Source organism: Gordionus sp. m RMFG-2023, chromosome 5 (genome assembly GCF_954871325.1).
Source record: "Gordionus sp. m RMFG-2023 chromosome 5, tfGorSpeb1-WG-v2, whole genome shotgun sequence".
NCBI lineage: Eukaryota > Metazoa > Nematomorpha > Gordioida > Chordodea > Parachordodidae > Gordionus > Gordionus sp. m RMFG-2023.
This window is the reverse complement of record NC_088779.1, coordinates 5746421-5765766: the sequence shown is the minus strand read 5'-3', so window position 1 is coordinate 5765766 and position 19346 is coordinate 5746421. Positions and strand designations below refer to the sequence as shown.

The window sequence follows — 19346 nt, the reverse complement described above, 5'->3', positions numbered from 1 at the left end:
TCCCCGCCCTCTCATGCTTATTTTTTAGTTATCGCCTACGGCATGTTATAAATATAATATTAACGATTGACTGAATTTCCCAAACTTCGTTGATATATTTATTATTCTATATCTATATTTAGCAAAACTCACGCAAATTTATATAGTGACAACCAAAAATGAATAATATCAAGTTTTTAAGGTTAGAGTTTATGGTTAAAATTTTAACTCTTTTTACGGTTAGATTTATCTATATAATTCATATAATTATGTAGTAAAAGTTTAAGAGTACGAGTGCTAGTAAATAACTGCTCATAATGTAAATTAAATTGCTTATTCTGGCAAAATAATCAGATTTTAAAGTCAAAATACATTTTGTCAATAACTAAATATTTTTTAGAAAGAGCGCTATCAAAATTGAGTTTAAATTGTCATACAATAATATTTATGTATAAGAATATTTATTTCAATTCGTTAATATCGTATAAAAAAAATTATGTTGAAAATTGATTTTTGTAATATGAAAGTAATCGTTAAATCATATGATCATGAAACCAATTTTTATATTATGGTTTTTTTCTTCTTCTTCTATGAAATGTCTCTTAAATAGTAATAATCGTCATCTTCATTTAAGGATTTGGCTGATTTGGGTTTATCATCTCTTAATCCAACTAGTTTATTACTATCATCATTTTGAATCTTAGAGGAAGATGTTTTATCCATCAGTCTTTGGACCAAGGATGAGGTTGTATAAACATTTTCTTTGGGCAGATCTTCTGGTATAGTTGGCAAACCGGGGGTTCCTTTAACACTAAGCGAGGTTTGTTTGACTGGGGATAGTTTGGACTCATTCTCGATATTAATCAATTGTCCTAGAGGGACATTTTCGAATATGATTGGCGTTGAAATGATGGACGGAGCCGAGGCTTGTGTTAAAGTTATGTTTTGATTTGGCATCAAAGAACTATTCGTCATGACTATGGGTGCAGTTGTAATGATGGGTATCGTGGTTTGTTGAGGAGTGGGTGCTGAGATAGCATTATTCACCGACATAGTAGAGGATTTGGTGCTGAAAGGCGATGCTATCATTTTAGCGAGGATAGTCTTTCTATCCGCGGGGTTTGCAAATTGTAACTGATTACTCATCGTTTTCATCTCCTGAGATTGATTCATCTTGGACCCCATTTCCTCGTAGAGTTTTGATTCCATGGAAAAGGCAAAATAAATGGCTATGATCTGGTATAGGTGAAATGTTAAATAATAAAAATATTAAAATCATTATACCAACTATAATGTGGGATTTAAAACTTGTTATCATTTTGAGCTTTAAAAGTGTTTAAAAGAAAGTTTTACAATAATAAACTGCAAAATTTAAACATAAGGAAATGTTAAGCTATCTACCTAACTATGCTCATTTCATTAGTCATTATCTTTGTACTATATAAATTTCAAAAAGGGAGAAAGAGATGAATATTGTTTTAAAATACCTGCATTATAAATATGGCTATAAAGTTTCCGACCATATAAGCCAGACTTTCATCCACGAAAATATTTTGCAATTGATTCAAACATCCCTATTATTTAAAAAGTATATATTATATTTTAGGTTGTTGTTGTTAATACTAATTTTAAGTCAAAATTTTCAATTCAATCTAAATTTGCCACTGATCATTAAAGGATAAGCTAATTTTTTTAACCATGACTAAAATAATGTAAAAATTAGAGATCGCATGATTTTTATTCTTTAAAATTGGGGGTATTGATAGCTAGGATCTTGCTAAGAAAATGGGGGAAGCAGTATTAGGCGAGTTTTCTTCAATAGGAAATAAAAATAATTTTGGGTTTACACTTATTTACAAAAATGCTTTTTTTTCTTAATATTTTGAATTATTGATGGTTATTTTAAAAAATAATTAACTTTTAATTTCCTTGATTCTTGTTTTTAGTAATATATTATATATATGGTGGAGGTTTATTAGCTTAGAATAGTATTTAAGAGAACGGACAAATTTACGAAGGGAAGAAATCCCATTCCTTGGCTATGCTCATAGAGCAATTATATAATTTTAACCCATGGTACACATCTGAACCTTTTATCATACTGGTATATCTAACATTTAAAAGGTTAAAATACCTTCTCCGTTACCCTTTTTAATATTTGAAAAATCATGATATCTTATTTTTAGTTCCTTACCAAATAAAGTAAATAATAAAATTTTAAAAATAAAGAAAAATAACAACCAAGCTTCTAATGGCTCACAAAAGTAATTATTATATTACGGGACCTGTAAGGGAAAGTTCCGAGAAGGACGTTGAGGACACTTATGGAACAGAACGGGATCCTTGTGGAACGGTCCTAAACTCTCCCAAAAATCAATCAAAATTATAATATGGAAATGGATAAAGGGTTTATTTCATTATTATATTTAGTTATCTTAATATTTTTATTAAAAAAATTTAAATTGATTAATATGCCAATTAATGAATATATAATAATTTTATTAAAATAAAATTAGTAATTATTAAATTTAGAAAAAAAATATATAAATACATCTAGCCTGTAATAAATTTTTTTATAATATTAATAATCATTAATCACATAAAACAATTACCAAGCACAAATAGAAAAGAATATGGATATGGACCATGAATATGTTGATATGATGCACAAATTATGAAGTATTATAAATAATTTTAATGATGAATAAATTTTATATTGGGTGGGTCTATTTATCGCTCGGCTGAAAATATCGCTCGGCTAGAAAATATCGCTCGGCTAACCACATAATAAATCATTTATTATTAAATATCGCTCGACTAGAAAATATCGCTCGGCTAACCACATAATAAATCATTTATTATTTAAATTACGCTCGGCTAATTACATAATAAATTTTTTATTACTAAATATCGCTCGGCTTATATTTATGTATTAAATTTCCAAACATTTTCCAGTGGGTTTTCACTTTCCTAATATTAATTAAGAATTAATTAGTTTATAAATAAGATAAAGGTTTGGACAGGTGTAAAAAATTATCTATTAGATATTTTAGCTTCAATACTTTTATAAAATTAAAATTGCTCATAACATTTTTTATTTATTAAAGTAAATGAAATAATATTCTATCCGCTAGATGGCGTCTTTAAATTTTTTATTATAAAATTTAAAAATAATATTTTTGAATGTGTTTAATAAATTTCGCCATATTCTATCATGATGACTAAAATATTTATGATTTTTTTTATAGCATTATCTATATTTTGGTAAAAAATTAGTAGTCTTTTTTAAATTTTGCAATTTTTATTAATCAGATAAATTAATAACGATGGTAATTCATTTTATTCATTCATATATAAATCATAATTATTTTTACCAAATTGATATATAATGTTATTATAATATAATTATTGCGTTCATAAAATATAATTTGTTCGGCAGAGAAGATTTAAATATACATTTAGGATAATAAAATTATATATATTGATGAAATAGATTATGAGCAGGGGAAAATTGGGGAAAAATAAGGAATTAAAATTTATAAAAAATATTTTATCGAGTCCTTTCTGCTTTAATTCTACGTCGCTGATGTGGTTTTTTTGAGCCTTTTGGTTTTAAAACAGATAAAGTTTTATCTAATGAATGTAATTTATCTTTGCTTTGACTATTAAGTAAATTATTTAATGTATCATGACTTTCTATCGATTCGGGTATTAAATAATTGCGATATTCATTATTTAAAAAATATTCTCCTTTTCCTGAGAAGGATCTTTCAAATTCTTTTTCTTGTAACATTGTGATATCCTTAATTTTTTCGATTAATTCTTTTAAAGGACGTTGTTTCCAGTTTATATATGATTTTAAAACATGGTTCATAGATTCGCAGTTGTTATTTGTCCATAAACAATTTATTATTTTATTTTTTAGGGGAATGTAAACATGTTCATAAATTACTTTTTGAAATTTATTTTTTATATATGGCAAAAAAATATTTAAATTTTCATTATTACAATAATTGTATAAATCGTTTAATTTTTCATTATATATTTGGTCATTCCGAGAAAATAAAATCCCATTAAAAGAAAAAATATCCTGTATAATTTTTTTAGACATAACAGCATTTACACCTTGTTTTTCCGACAAATATTTTCTTATATTGTCTTTTAAATGACGTGTGCATATTAAATGAGTATTAAATTTAAATATTTCCTGAATAGGTTTTACTATAGCCTTTTCTTGGTCACTACCAAATATGATATTTTTAATATTTATTTTATTTTTTAAAAATACAGAATGCAAATGAGAGAAAAAAGTATGATAAGTGGTCATATCAGAATCTCCATGCAAATATATTGGTCCTAAAAATATAGGGGATTCATCTGTTTTATATCTCTTAACTGCTATATGTTTAAAAACTATAGCAGTTAGGTATAGATCACCCAAATTAAATGTTTTATCAACGCCTAATATACAGAAGTCAGATTGGTTTGACAAAAACTTAATAGTTTTAATAATAAAATGAGTATAACAAATTATCGATGGTGTTTTCTCTTTGATGTGAATTATTGATTGGATAAATGGCGAAATATGTAGATCATTAGTAATTTGTAAAATATTATCCGCAAAATTTAGAGGTACTTTTGTATCTTTTTTAAGTTTATAATTTAAGTTATAAATTTGTTTTAAATTTTTTGGTTTAATTGGGTCTTTTTGAAATATATAATTATTATAAATATTGCGACATGTTTGATTGTCCTTTATTTGATTTCTAATGTTTGATAATAACTGATTTGAAGTCCGTACATAAGGATTTACAATCTTTTTGGAATTCCCATGGCAAGCGGGACCTGGCCATTGTCCTATATATTCAACTAAATATATATCTTTGAAATCGTAATTAGGCTTTTCAATAAAATTAATTTTTAAAATTCGGCGTTTATACTCTTTACTTCTCTTTAAAATACTATAGTATTTATAAAGAACAATTATATTTTTGGTTAAAGGTTGAGGTTCTATTTTTTTTAAAATTCTAGAACCACCTAGATGAGTGTCCTGCCTAAATAGGCCATCTTTAAAAATATACGGACCTTGAACAATATCATTATATATATTATAATATAATTTTCTTGAACTTGATTTTGAGCCTGTCCATGGCCCACAATCATCTATATATAAATTTTTATTCTTATAATTTGTAAAATTATTATTAGAAATTAAAAAATACATATTATATTTTATACCTAAAGGTATTTCGTGCAATATATTATTGGGAGAAAGCAAAATTTTTATGGATTTTACAATGTTTAAAAAAAACCCATAGTTTGGATGACCTCCTTCGGCTATAATATTGTTTAAAAAAAAAGGTAAAGATTTTAATCGGATATCTTCGCTACATGGTTTTTTTAGAATATTTTCTATCGAAAATGATAAATCTTTTATGATATTGTTGGACAGTTGGGGTTTTTTTGTTAATGTATTAATATAATTATTTGGTATGAGAGATACAAAGTGATTGATTCTAATATTAAATATATCATTTGGAAATATGGTAGATGTCCACATGATTAAAATATGAGGCTTTAAACTCTGGCTTACACCCCTGCCATAAAGGATATCGGTAAAAGCCTTTAATGAATTTGATGGGCAAAATACGTGAATTGGTTTGCCAAGAGCAGCGCTTAATGCACATATATGAATTTGCTCAGCCCAAACATTTATATTTAGAGCCGAATCGAGTATCTCATAATACTCATTCACCCATATATTTGGATTAATTTTATAGTTTTGGAAAAAATCAGGATGGTTTTTATCATAATATTGAGGATTCATAATTATTTCTATTGCCGTTATCAGTCTTAAAAAAATATGATGTGTTTGTGTTTTATATAAAGACATTGAAACCGCCCGGTAAAAGCAATTACCATCAGATTCAATTTCCTGCGGAATATAATTTTCTAAGATTGGAGATTGCGCCATTTGTATAATTTTTTCACTTATAGAATCTTTTGATATTTTCTTTAACGTTATTGGTTGTGGCTCTCTTAATTTATTTTTTTCTATTAAGGCCATAGCTGGATCTCTTTTTAATCTGCAAAAAAAGAAAAAATTAATTTTTTTTCAAGTGATGAATCTTGAGTAAATAAAAAGAACGAAGATAACCCTAAATCAAATAAGATTTTTATAAAATGTAACCATATCAAGGTTTTATTAAAATTGACTAAATAAAATTTCTTGATATCAAATAAAATTGCCAAAATCTTTGATTTCCAATTTGGATGTATGAAAATGTGAGTGCTCTGTCTGAACCCTTGTGCGAATATTCAGAGTCGGCACACAACATTGGGTAAAATTAATATTTATATTAATATTTTTTAAAACAATTCAAAAACTACCCTACCAGTCTAATTTCCTAATAAAAACAGCGATTTGTCAAATTTTATTAAATTATGGCCCTACAATGATATTATATAGTTCCATATTGTTTTTTTAAATGATGGTCACCAGAACTCCAAATGATAAATATTTTTACGGTGAATTCTTAAACTAAATATAAGATTAATTTTAATAAAAAATTTGTACTGTTATTTTAACTAAATTAAGTTTTTTCTGGGCACCGAACCTGAATCCCAACCTGGTTCAGATATTTTTTGCAAATAAACTCGAATACTTTTTTAATAGGGTCACAGCATGTAACAACCTATGTATCTTTATTTGAATAAAAATTAAAACCATAATAAAATAATTGACTATATTTTGTGAATCATTTCATAGATAAAGAAAATATGAAGAGTAAATGAATATTAACCTTAATATAGCATCCTCCATTGTGAATATGAATTCGAAAAAAAATTGATGATATGTAATAAATGAATGATTATATTTTGAAGTGAATTGTGATTGTGAATATGAATTCGAAAAAAAATTTTATGATGTGTAATAAATGATTATTTTGAAGTGAATTGTGATTGATATTATGTTATTTTAATTTTTAACTATTAATACTTTTTGAATCCTTTTGCCGCCTGGCTGGCATCTTAAAATTTGAGTTTTATTTTTTTTAATATTAATAACTTCCTTTTTTTACATATTTTTTTTTCTCATAATAGCATAACTTTCAATTGTATTTCCCTCCCTTTCCTTTTTTTCCCCAAAAGAAATTAAATAATAAAAATAATTTGTTTCCATCTTTTTTTTCAAAAGTTGAAATCATAATTTTCATCTATTTCTATAAAAATCTATCATGTTTTCTTTCCAAGATGTCACAAATCTATACTTTTTATGCTATCTACTAAATTATAAAGTATCAAAGCTACCAACCGATTTATCAATTCTCATATTTTGAGATTGCCCTATATCGCTTAGAATTAAAACAGAAATAATGCTAAAAAAATCCTCAAACGTCGTAAATAAATACTCAACTTTCAGAAAATACTGAATATAATTTTTTAGAAATATTTCCGTTATTTTAGCGGCAGGGTTATTTTTGAAAATTTAAACAAAAATTATTCGGGAATTTTTTTATGGTTTTTTTTTCAAGGATTTATTTTCCCCTATTAATTTAAAACTTAAAAAATGGGTGGATTTGCATCTAGATCCATTTAAAAAGTGTATTTTAACAACTCTGGTGATCATATATATAAAATAATAGTTTGTATAATTCTTTATAAATTTGATAATATATAAAATATTTTTAAATTTAGATTCGGCTCAAACGGCTTATTGAGCCGCACTAGTCTGAGCCGTTTTTTACGACTACGGCTCGAGTTCAGGGTCAATAAAACTCGACTATTTAACAATACTACCCTGAACGGATTCAGAGATTTATCACTGAACTCTCACCCGAACCCATTTTTTTAGAAGGGGGGTTTACAACTCTGATATATATTGATGAAATATATTCGATATTCTAGAAATATTGGATAATTATGATTATCCTATATAATTTCTTAATACAATAAGGCAAAATTTATTAAACGCATTCAAAAATATTATTTTTATATTTTATAATAAAAAAATTAAAAATATTTAATAGAATATGGCGAAATTTATTAAACACATTCAAAAATAATATTTTTATATTTTATAATAAAAAATTAAAAATATTTAATAGAATATGGCGAAATTTATTAAACACATTCAAAAATATTATTTTTAAATTTTATAATAAAAAATTTAAAGACGCCATCTAGCGGATAGAATATTATTTCATTTACTTTAATAAATAAAAAATGTTATGAGCAATTTTAATTTTATAAAAGTATTGAAGCTAAAATATCTAATAGATAATTTTTTACACCTGTCCAAACCTTTATCTTATTTATAAACTAATTAATTCTTAATTAATATTAGGAAAGTGAAAACCCACTGGAAAATGTTTGGAAATTTAATACATAAATATAAGCCGAGCGATATTTAGTAATAAAAAATTTATTATGTAATTAGCCGAGCGTAATTTAAATAATAAATGATTTATTATGTGGTTAGCCGAGCGATATTTTCAGCCGAGCGATAAATAGACCCACCGGAATATGGATATGGACCATGAATATGTTGATATGATGCACAAATTATGAAGTATTATAAATAATTTTAATGATGAATAAATTTTATATTTAATTTTGATTTATTTATGAATATTTTATATTCCAAACAATTTTATTTAACCGCTTCTTTCTATAAAATATATCTTTTTAATAAATCCTTTAATGTCGCTATTGTGAAACCGACTGCTGGGAAACATAAAAAATATGAAAATTGATTCAATGTTTAATTCAGTAATAATTGATTATAACTAAGATAGGCGATATAAATCGAGCTAATGTATCAAATAAGGAATTAGAAATGTTTCTAAGGTCCATAAGAAGAAAAACATAGCAAAATATTTTTTTTTTTAAAATAATGACATTCTATCAACAACATATATTTTTTGTTCTGATTGGCTGATATCAAAAAATTTACTAGATACTCAATAAAATAATAAATTTGATCGTTTATGAGTTGGCATATATCGTTCTAGTAGCATTTCAATCAAGCAAGCGGTGGTCAACGCTGCTTTTACAAACTCAAATTTATATTAATCCTGCAAGGAACAAATATTAATGATAATTTTTTAGAAAATATCAAATTCTGAAGTAAAAATCTAAAATTCAGATTTGGTTAAATAAAGATTAATAAATAAAATGTGGTGTTGATTTAAAATATACTATATTAAATCATTTTTTAGGAACATTCCAGACTTTTTAACCGAAACAGAAGCTCGAAAATACTGTTGCTCCGGTCTCTATTTATAACCTGAAGGTCATTGCACTGTCTTTGGTCCAGACCGATGCATACAGACCGGACCAGGGCCCTCAAAAGAAATATTTTTTTTTGTTTTTTAAAAATATTCCCATTTATACTTAATTTGATTTTTTGTTTTATCATTTTATTAAATATAAAAGTATTTAAAGTTAACAATATCAAACAAATCAAATATGAGATATTAAATTATACAAATATTTAATTTAAAAGCAAAATTCTTTTTTTTGGACAAACTTTTCGTCTTTTAATTGGAAAATAAAAATGAACCAAAAGTTAAAAACAATCCCAAAAATTAAATTAACTCCTTTACCCTGAATTCACAGTTAACGTAAATTTGCGGTGAAGTATACAAAGTATAAGCGGCGATGAATACAAGAATACAGCATATTTTGTATACTTTTCCTATCATTCGCGCAAACTGTGAATGCAGGTAATATAGGATAAAATATACAAAAAATTATATGAATTGAAGGGCAGACTTAAATAATAATTATAAAGCTGATCAACACCAGGGTCCTCTAATAAAAACAGGTCGGTCAACCGACACCAATCCTAGTTTAAGACGGATGGATTGTTGACTTTCACTAATTATAACAGAGCAACATAGATTTATTTCAAATAAAGCTGTGTTTATTATTTAATTTTGAATTATTTACTTTTTCCTAGTTATAATACCTTAGTAAATATGTAATTCGAAACAACTTCCCAATAAAAGTTATTGAATTCCCTGAGAATAGTTATTCTATTGCAATCAACGTCGCTGGGGTCAACGCAACAACTCCTGGGTAAGAATCTTGTTTCGAATTTATCTTTTTCTGGCAGGGTCCATAGATAACTATTTTTTTTAAATGTAGAATATTAGATGATGAATCAACACGAATTTATAAGGTAAATATTTGAGTTAGATTCAAATATAGTTATCCTTAGGGGGCGGGGTCCATCCACTTAGATCTTAAACCTTCCCCCACCCTCAATTTAACTTAGGCTTAATGAATTATCAGTTCTCAAAATATGTTGACTCATAAGAGATCAAGTCGTTTGCAAAGTTGTATCTCTAATCGAATAGATTAAAACACAATTGAAAGGATGAAAAGATAATTGCTATTGTTGAAAGAGTTTCCAAAATTTCTAGAATGGATGAATAGTCGAAAATAGAGTATATTACCAATTTTTTTTAGCAAAAGATAAAAAATTTACACTTTAAATATGAATGCAAGGGTTAGGTGACAATTTAGAATTTATCAATTTATTCAGTAACGTCGCTAGAGAAAGGCACAAGGGGGTTTAATCTCCTGGAAAATTTAAGAGAGATCCCGAAAAAATGCTGATTTTTTTAAGAAACCTTTTTTTTGCTCATTTTAGATAGAATCACTTCTTTAAAAAGGAAATTTTTTTTAAAAAACGACCCTTCCTTCTAGTTTAAAAATTCAGCGAATCAACTTAGCTTGTCATCTTAAAACCTGACTACCCAACCCCAAAAAATTTTTACTCCTTATGCCCACCCCAAATAAAAGAAACTAAAATATTTATCCCTTAATCCAATTAAGTTGCATGGTATAAAATTACCCCACCCCATTCAAGTGGACAGGTGATAGAGTAGGATCATTATAATGTTTTAATCCGGGATATTATAATATACGTTTCTTACAAACTATCGGCGTAATCTTGATAATCGTTTGCCCCGCAGCATTTATATGTGCTTTGAATAAAATCGATAGACTTTATCACGCTTTTTTCGGTAGGCTTGCCGTATTTCTGTTTAACTATTACCTCCAAATCTCGGCCGATGAGTTTTTTAATCTTGATTTATATTATGTATACATAACAATTATTTATAATGAAATACGTAATCGATAAGGGTTTATTAAAAGATACTTTTCAAATATATATACGTAGCCTAAAGTTATATTCTAAATAAAGATACACTTTTTATCTATATATAGATACATTTAAGATATTTATTATTAAAATTATAAAAGGTGTGAGCATAATGTCAAAATTGGGAATCTATTGCTAAATTCTTAATATGAACCAAACTTTTTTTAAATTCAATTTGATATTTATAAATCAAATTTATAAAGTATCATTGTTAACACAAATATAAAACATTCTTAATATTTTAATCGGCGAGGAATCCCATTTTGTCCATACACATTTTTACATACAATGAAAAGTATTCAACTAAACACTAGAAGGTAGCATAATGCTCTACTTTATGATCTACATTTTTATTCTTGAATAATCATTAAGTATAATAAAATTCTGACATTTATTTTTGAAATAATCATTTCATCTAAAATAAGCAATAAAAAAAGAATTCATATCTATAAAAAAACATTTTTAGGAGGCTCTCCAAAGTTTTTAGCCGGGTCGAGCCTCTTTGCGCCTTTCTTCAGCCACTGAACAAATTGAATAATTTAAGATTGTTATCTCATCTTTAAATTTCCTTATTTTCTTTTCTAAAATCGATGATCTATTTAATCTCTATGTAATAGATTAAACCTTTGTAAAATAAATATTTATGAACTATCGAATTGGTACCGTTAAAGTATCTCATAACTTCAAGCCTATATAAATTTTCTATATATATTAAGGTTATATTAATAAATCGATGTAATAGTAGGAGAACCAAAGACTTCTTGAATTCGTTTTTCGATACTCCTTTTAAAGGATCGATTAAATTTTAAAAAGTAAGTGCTTCTTGCCAAAAAATTTGTTAAAAGGTAGAGTTAGATAAATTAAACCTATGATATATTTTAAAAAAGTATTTGACCTCTTAAAAGATCACACTTTTTTTGTGCAAATAAGAAAAAAAGGAAATCCAAATACGATATCGACCTCATAAATACTTATTCCCTTCCAATTTTAAAGATGATCTTGCCTCATATCCACCACTCCTAAGTAATCCATGATATTGTTTAGTTTCATTTATATTTTAACTATTTTACGCTATATAATAACATTTAAACCTTATTAGCGAACGCCAATATAATTAGAATGATGAGGATCTGAGAAAAGACTAAAGTAGTGAGGGCAACGTAATAGTTTTTAAACGAATCCGGGCTATGTTCTAAATACGCTTTAACTCCTATGAGCGCCGCGGTGCAAAACGTGATGGTCATAATCATCAAGAGAAATGCTATTCCGGTTGACATCTCTTCCCCCGAAAGATCAGTATATATCGGGGAGTGTAGTCTCAAATATGCTGCAAATAAGAAAAAAAGGATAATATAAATTTGTAAAACTTAAGCCATATATAGCGCACCTTTATCTTGCCGGTATCGAATCACAACATTTAGTTCCTACCTTAAGCGTAACCCAAGATTTTGTTAAGGTGGGGAGCACTATTTATTAAATCTTTTTCTTATTGTGTACATTTTGTTAAACCGCTGGATTTGAGCCGATTTTTAAAAATGGCTAACTCAAAATTTTAACCAGAAATATTTCTGAAGGCCTCACACTCATACTCTTCTCTTCTTCTTTCTTTCTTTCTTTCTTTCTTTCTTTCTTTCTTTCTTTCTTTCTTTCTTTCTTTCTTTCTTTCTTTGTCCTTACCTTTATGCCATCTATTAGCAAAATCTTCGGTCTTGCATAATACTATTCCGAATAAAATATTGAGATAGCCGTTTTTAAAAATCGGCTAAAAATCGAGTCGTTTAACAATACTAGGCAGGTTACATTTTTAAAAAAATATATATTCTTGTACATATTTTACTTTTTAAATAATTTTTTATTAGTGACATACTATTGTATTGGAAAAGAGGAAGGAGTTCTTTTTCTGAAAGTAGACAAAACATCCCCCCTCCCGCCAATTTTAAAACAATTTTATTTCGTCAACTTTTGAACTAACAATTTAAAATATATAAATTTTCGTATAATTTGCTTGAATAAGATTCCTGTCAAAAATTTTGAAAAAGAAACTCGCGGGTGCTAATAATTATATTTTAAAAATTTATCAAAATCCCAGCCGGTCATTGAAGCGTAATCCTGAATTAGCTAAACTCCTACGACAATATTTTATATATAATATATTTAACAACTATATATTTAACTTTCTAATTATTCTAATTAATAAAAAAATGCCGCGATTGGTAATCATTTATAGTAAGCGCGATTTGCTCAAGCGATGCAGAATTAAAAGCTAGCGAAATCACAGCTGATTTATCATATTTTTGGTATATGTGTAAACAGCTGTCGCGATTCGTTCATTTCACTCCGTGTTTACAAATTATACCTATTATTGGCTTACTTTTGTAAATTATGCAGTAAGTAATATCGCTACTCCTGAGAAAATCGCGCTTACTACAAACGAGGCGTAAAGATATTTAAAAAAAATTCATGATGGATTTTTAAAGTTTTTGAATCCCGACATATGCAATATTTTTCAATCTTTAATATTAAAAAAACTGATAATGGCAACAAGAATAAAATTAGCAGCCTAGATATTGATCAAACGTGATCATTTACTGGATTGATTTATTAGTAATAAGATATTACACTTTACATTTCTTAAGCCTCGTTCATAATACTACGATGTTACTCAAGAGATATGCAATTTACAAAATACACAATGTTAAATTATACAACTTTAACGTTTAACGATGAGCGATATATTTCGTGCTACTTATAAACGGGCCTTGGTTCTCGAGCATCCCTAGATAAAATATTATACCTCCAAATATAAAAAATCCGATTCCATAGACAAACAGCAAAACATTCGAGATCATAAAACCGAAGGACCAGAATTTTATATGCATGGTGTTGTTGAAATCAGAATCATCTTTCTGTGAATTCTCTAGAATTGTCTTTTTATTTAATTAGGTTCATTCTATGGACTTACGTTAATTACATATGATTACATTTTAGCTAAACTATAATAATAAATCATTATCGAAAAACTATTATAACATTTTTATTTAAAAAAAAAAATTAAATTCTATTTGAAAAAAGGAACATTTTTTTAATTAAATATATAAAAAAATCATTCTAAAATGGTGGTTGATTTATTTTCTTTCAAAATCTATTCTAATGATAAAAAATCTTGCCCTATTTTTATAATAATAAATACCTTAACATGATGGTTTAGTAAATGTTAGATTTTTTTAATAGACTAAAAAAAGTGACTATCTACTTATCGTGAATCCTGCAATAGAGTCATTTTAAAAAAAATATTTTGGTTCAAAGAAAAGGTTTTTTATTTTAGAAGTTGTTGGCAGGGTTATACTCCAATAAAGAAGAACGCGACTGCACATAATTCAATTCTTGCAAATTAACTTGTATTATAATATAAAAAAATTAATTTATTTTAAATAAGTGCATATATATTACCGGCAATATGCGTCATCAAGCAATACTTGTGTCTTGATTCATATTTATGTCAGGCCCGTAGCGGGGAAGCTTCAAGTGAGGGGGGTGAGGTAGAAGTTATTTGGGGTTTACCATTAAAAATCAACTAGGAAACCAAGTTTTAAGCCGGAGATATTTTTTGACGGGAAGGCATATCCTATTATCGTGACATCGGGGCTGCAGTCACTCCTGATATTTTAGTACAATATTTTAAAACAAACTCTAAAGTATATGACCAAATAGCTTGAATTCGGATCAGATCTTTATATAAAAAAACCATCAAAAGATTATTTTGCTATTTTCAAACTTTAGATCATTTGTTTAGTTATTTTTTTTTTAAATATAAAAACTCTTAGTAAATGTATTTTAAACTTTGTAAATTACCAACCTTATAATTTTTATATAATATTGCATTTATTGCCTGAATGTGCACCTTACCCGAAATAGGGCTAAAAACATCGAGTTTTGAAATATTTATCATTCTAAAATGTGTCACTTATTTTTTTTATGTAATTCTACTTTTTATCAGAGAATATCGCGCCTAAAATTACTTTTTTACATAAATTTTTTTTTTTATAATTATACCATTCCATTTAATTAAAAAATCCGAAATTTATAAAATAATTCAAATTAAATCCAATACAAGGTTAACCATCCTAATAAAAACAAATAGAAACTTAATTTTTTTTTTTTAATTGCTCTCCTGTAAAATTACAAAAAGTGGAGATAGAATATTCTATCTATGTAATATCCTCAAATTTTTTTTTTCTAGGATTTGATTAAGTCGTTTTTTTTTAAAAAAAATTGAGATTATAAAAATTAGTGAGCCGATTTTTATAAATGGCTGACTCAATATTTTAGGCAGAAAAATATTACTTAAGTCATGAGATTTCGCTAATAGATGTTCAAAGCTTTGCGCCAACCATGACCAAACTCTTCAGGCTTGCGCAATATTTTTCCGGATATACTATTAAGTTAGCCGTTTTTAAAAATCGACTCAAATCGAGCCTTTTAACAACACATATTATAACTAAAATTTGATTTTAATAAAAAAAACTCGATACCCTTCTCAATTTTTTTTTTATTTTCAAATAGAATTTTCAAAATTTCATGTAAATCACTAATTAAAATATATAAATATTTTTATGATTCTATTTTGATCCATATAACGCCTAACAATCTCATTCCACCAATCGAAGGTCTAAAGATACAAAAGATTGTAGCCTATTTTTTTTTATATTAAACTAAGGTCTTTGATTCGTTCCACATTTCGTAATACAGTGGATTTTAAATTAGCCTTGTTTTCGGAATATGATTCCTGCATTTTGAAGTCACTTTAAAACTTGCTTAACCGTAAGAATATCCTACCTATGAAAGCATTTTAGACCCACCACTAGAAGACCTTTGGCTTATTATATATTTTTTTTCAATTTGGTTCCTACATCTTCTTTTAAAAATAAATTAACTAATCAAATTTTGCTTGTAATGACATATCATCGGCTGAGTAGTATATTGTTCTATAACCACGTTTCAGTTTATTTTTTGTGAATTAGGAATATCACACAAATAAAACAATGCACTGTATAGTTTGGGCCATGAAAAAAAATTTGGAGATATTGTTCCTATTATTACTACAGGGAGGGAAGATGGCGAATTATAATCTAATAAAAAACCTTAAAAAAATATCGTACTGAGGATAAAAATAAATACACTTTATTTATTTATTATGATTAAAACAGAGATTTTTTTCACTATCTTCATACCTTACCATAATCCAAATTCAAAAAGGTATAATAAATAGAACCAGCAGTTACAATATTGTAGTTAGAATTTTTTAATTAAAAAAAATCTTGTCTGTTTAATCCTATGTCCAAAACTTTTCTTTACATTTTGGAAAGCGATTTTGTTGTTAGGAAAACTGATTCTGAATACACTAATAATTTACAGAAGTAAAAATTTTAAAATTCACCTATGGACAAAAATAAAATATTTTGGTAATTTTTCTAAGAAAAGTTAAACAAGCTTAAATACACCAATATGATATAAAAAAATTAATTTTAGGATTATATCGTGTAAAAATAAATATATAATATTTAAAAAAATTAAATTCTAGTTATTTGAAATAATAAAACGAATAGATTTTATCGTAAATGTTTCAAGCTAATAAAACATATCATTTATAAAAAGGTTTAAATAATTAAAAATATGCCAAAACCTTTTAGATCCTCGCCTCCTTTACCCAATGATGCTGAGACATGGCTAATGTTTTAAATCTTAGAATTCAATTATGTGTTGACAAAAAACGTATCACCCACCCCCCATGAGATCCCAATGACGCATTTAATTTGTATACCCAGGGTATTAGAGAGCACTGTTTATGGCTTATTACAACATAATTTGTTTTGTTGTGTTTATGACTTTTATATAAATTATGATTTTTTTTTATTTACTACTAAACTTAAACAACATCAATTCAATTACAGTGAAATTTAAACTATTAATTAATAAAATATTATAATGATAAATTTTGTATTTATTTCTTTATATTTAAAAAAAACATATAATTAAGCTATTGTTATAAAGCACTGTTGTAGGTAATAGTTCTATACTAAAAAGATACTAACTTTGTTTGGCCTATAATAAATAGTTTCATAAAAAAAATTCATGCTGAAATATCATCTTCGTTTAATTTTATCCAAATTTTTTCTTAAAATTCAATTATTAAGTTCCCACTCCAGGCGCGTAAGCAGCGGGGGGCGGGCAGGGGGACAAATCCCCCCCCAAGCCAAAAAATGCAGATGCCGGATTATATTTTTCAAAAATATTATTGTTAATATTAATGTATATTTGTTAATATTTATTCCTATCTCATATATATATATTTAATTACATTTATTTATCACATTCATCTACTAAGTTATTTTATCAATTAATTTCGATTTCAAGTTTTACTTGGCGTAATTTACCTTTTCAAATTTTAGTGGCGTATTATTTATCTAAATTTCTAGTCAAATAATAATTATCTCTGAAACTCCTTGTCCAACAGGAAGAAAGAGATTGCAAGCTTGCCCAACGAGATCGAGTCTCCTCCATCAAGCAGTAACAGCTTTTATGGAGTTAGAAGAGCCGATTATTAATGCTATTATTGAAATATCACAAAAGCTTGAAAGAAATATTTCCTCAGAAGCAAGAAAATTATTGGATTCAATACTTATTCCAAATTTTTTTTTTCATTGAATGTATTATTTAATTATACAACTATTTTATGTAATACTTTTCAAAAACATGACATTAACTTGATTAAGAAGAAGAGAATAGCGGAAATTATTTTATTAGAACTCAAGGAAATTAGCGCTAATGTTGATGAAGAATTTCATATTTTATATGTTATTGTTGAGTCAAAAGCAGAGCTATACGTGTTTAATATTTGCCCCCTTCGACTTGCAGCAAGCAAGCTCATCGTGAAAACATTAATATAAAACAAATGGCCCCTCTCTTAGATACATTTATAACCCAAATAAATGAATGGTTTTTAATTCATCATGCAGCACTTACAAATCCACAGATATTACTTCCACAAAAGCCTTTCCAACCTTTTTCAGAAGGTGGAAAAAAAATTTGTTAGATATTTATCACGAAGATGTTAAAATATCTTTGATGCCTTATTAGCTGAATAACTATGATTAAAAGATTAACTATGGTTGATACAGTCCCAAAAAATTTTATGGATGCTTTACATTATTTCAAACAAATTTTAGATTATATTCCCAAATCCCAATGTATTAAAATAGTTTATATTAGCAACTCTTCCCATTAGTAAAATGAGAGAACATTCTCTTTTTTAAGAAGAATAACAGAGCCCTGCAGAGGTACCATTTGCAGGGCACGGCCCAGATTTATTTTAAATATTTTTTTCGACCCGGGGTTTTTTTTAAAACCCAGCCCAACTTTTTTGAAAATAAAATTTTCAGACCCGGCCCGAATTTTTTTTTTAAATAAATTATATTTATTTTTTATTTTTATAGCTAATAATGGCGATTTCAAATATTTGGTTTTAAAATAAACAGCTCAGCCTGGATATTTTTTTAAAAAAATTTTCAGGCTCAACCTGGGTGTTTAATTAGGGCTCAGCCAGGCTATGTTAAAAAAAAATAAAATACGGTCCGGCTCAGAGGCCGGGCCTGCAAGTCTCTGAAAAACATATCTATGAAATACAACTTCTGAAAGTAGATTGAATGATTTGGATCTTGAATATTCATAGGCATTTAACACCAAGCAAGGATAGATAATTGAAAAATTAGCTCAAAACATACAAAATACAATTATTCCTAAGAAACTTTTTATGTATTAATTTATATTTCCAAGATTTAAATTTTTTATACTTTATATATTTTAAAGGCTCAAAAAAATTCATATCATATCGTGGTTATATTCATATATTTTATAATTCACATTTATCTTATAGTTTTTCAATGCCGGTTTATATATATAATTTTTTTGTAATTCACATTTATTTAAAATTGTGTATTAGAAAAGTTATTAGTCCTAATAAATTTATGCTTAGTATTTTTAATTAACAATAATATTTCTTAAAAATTTTTATTACCCCCCCCCCCCACCCACCAGACCAAATTCCTACGTACACGCCTGTCCCACTCCATGGTTAAAAACAAAGTTGCAAGAATTTTAATTGTAAACAATATCAGATGTAAATGAGCACAAT

General features: G+C 26.7%; 1 protein-coding gene across 1 annotated transcript; it reads right to left on the bottom strand.

Moving 5' to 3' along the window:
* Positions 1 to 567: 567 nt before the first annotated feature.
* Positions 568 to 14022, bottom strand: LOC135930107 (tetraspanin-11-like). Its single transcript, XM_065466893.1, has 6 exons — positions 13950 to 14022; positions 12247 to 12482; positions 10926 to 11077; positions 9953 to 10112; positions 1467 to 1553; positions 568 to 1215 (listed from the first exon to the last, which is right to left on the bottom strand). Exons 1-6 carry the CDS (start codon positions 14002 to 14004, stop codon positions 568 to 570), a joined length of 1338 nt encoding a protein of 445 aa, XP_065322965.1. The 5' UTR covers positions 14005 to 14022.
* Positions 14023 to 19346: the final 5324 nt, after the last annotated feature.

What these genes read in the sequence shown, in the direction of transcription:
- LOC135930107 (XM_065466893.1), bottom strand. Translation starts at nt 14,004, where the DNA reads ATGATCTCGAATGTTTTGCTGTTTGTCTATGGAATCGGATTTTTTATA. An exon ending in TATTGGCGTTCGCTAATAAG is followed by an intron (nt 11,078 to 12,246) that starts GTTTAAATGTTA and finishes ATATAAATCAAG; the next exon opens with ATTAAAAAACTCATCGGCCG. An exon ending in CGAATTACATATTTACTAAG is followed by an intron (nt 1,554 to 9,952) that starts GTATTATAACTA and finishes TTTAAATAATAG; the next exon opens with GGATGTTTGAATCAATTGCA.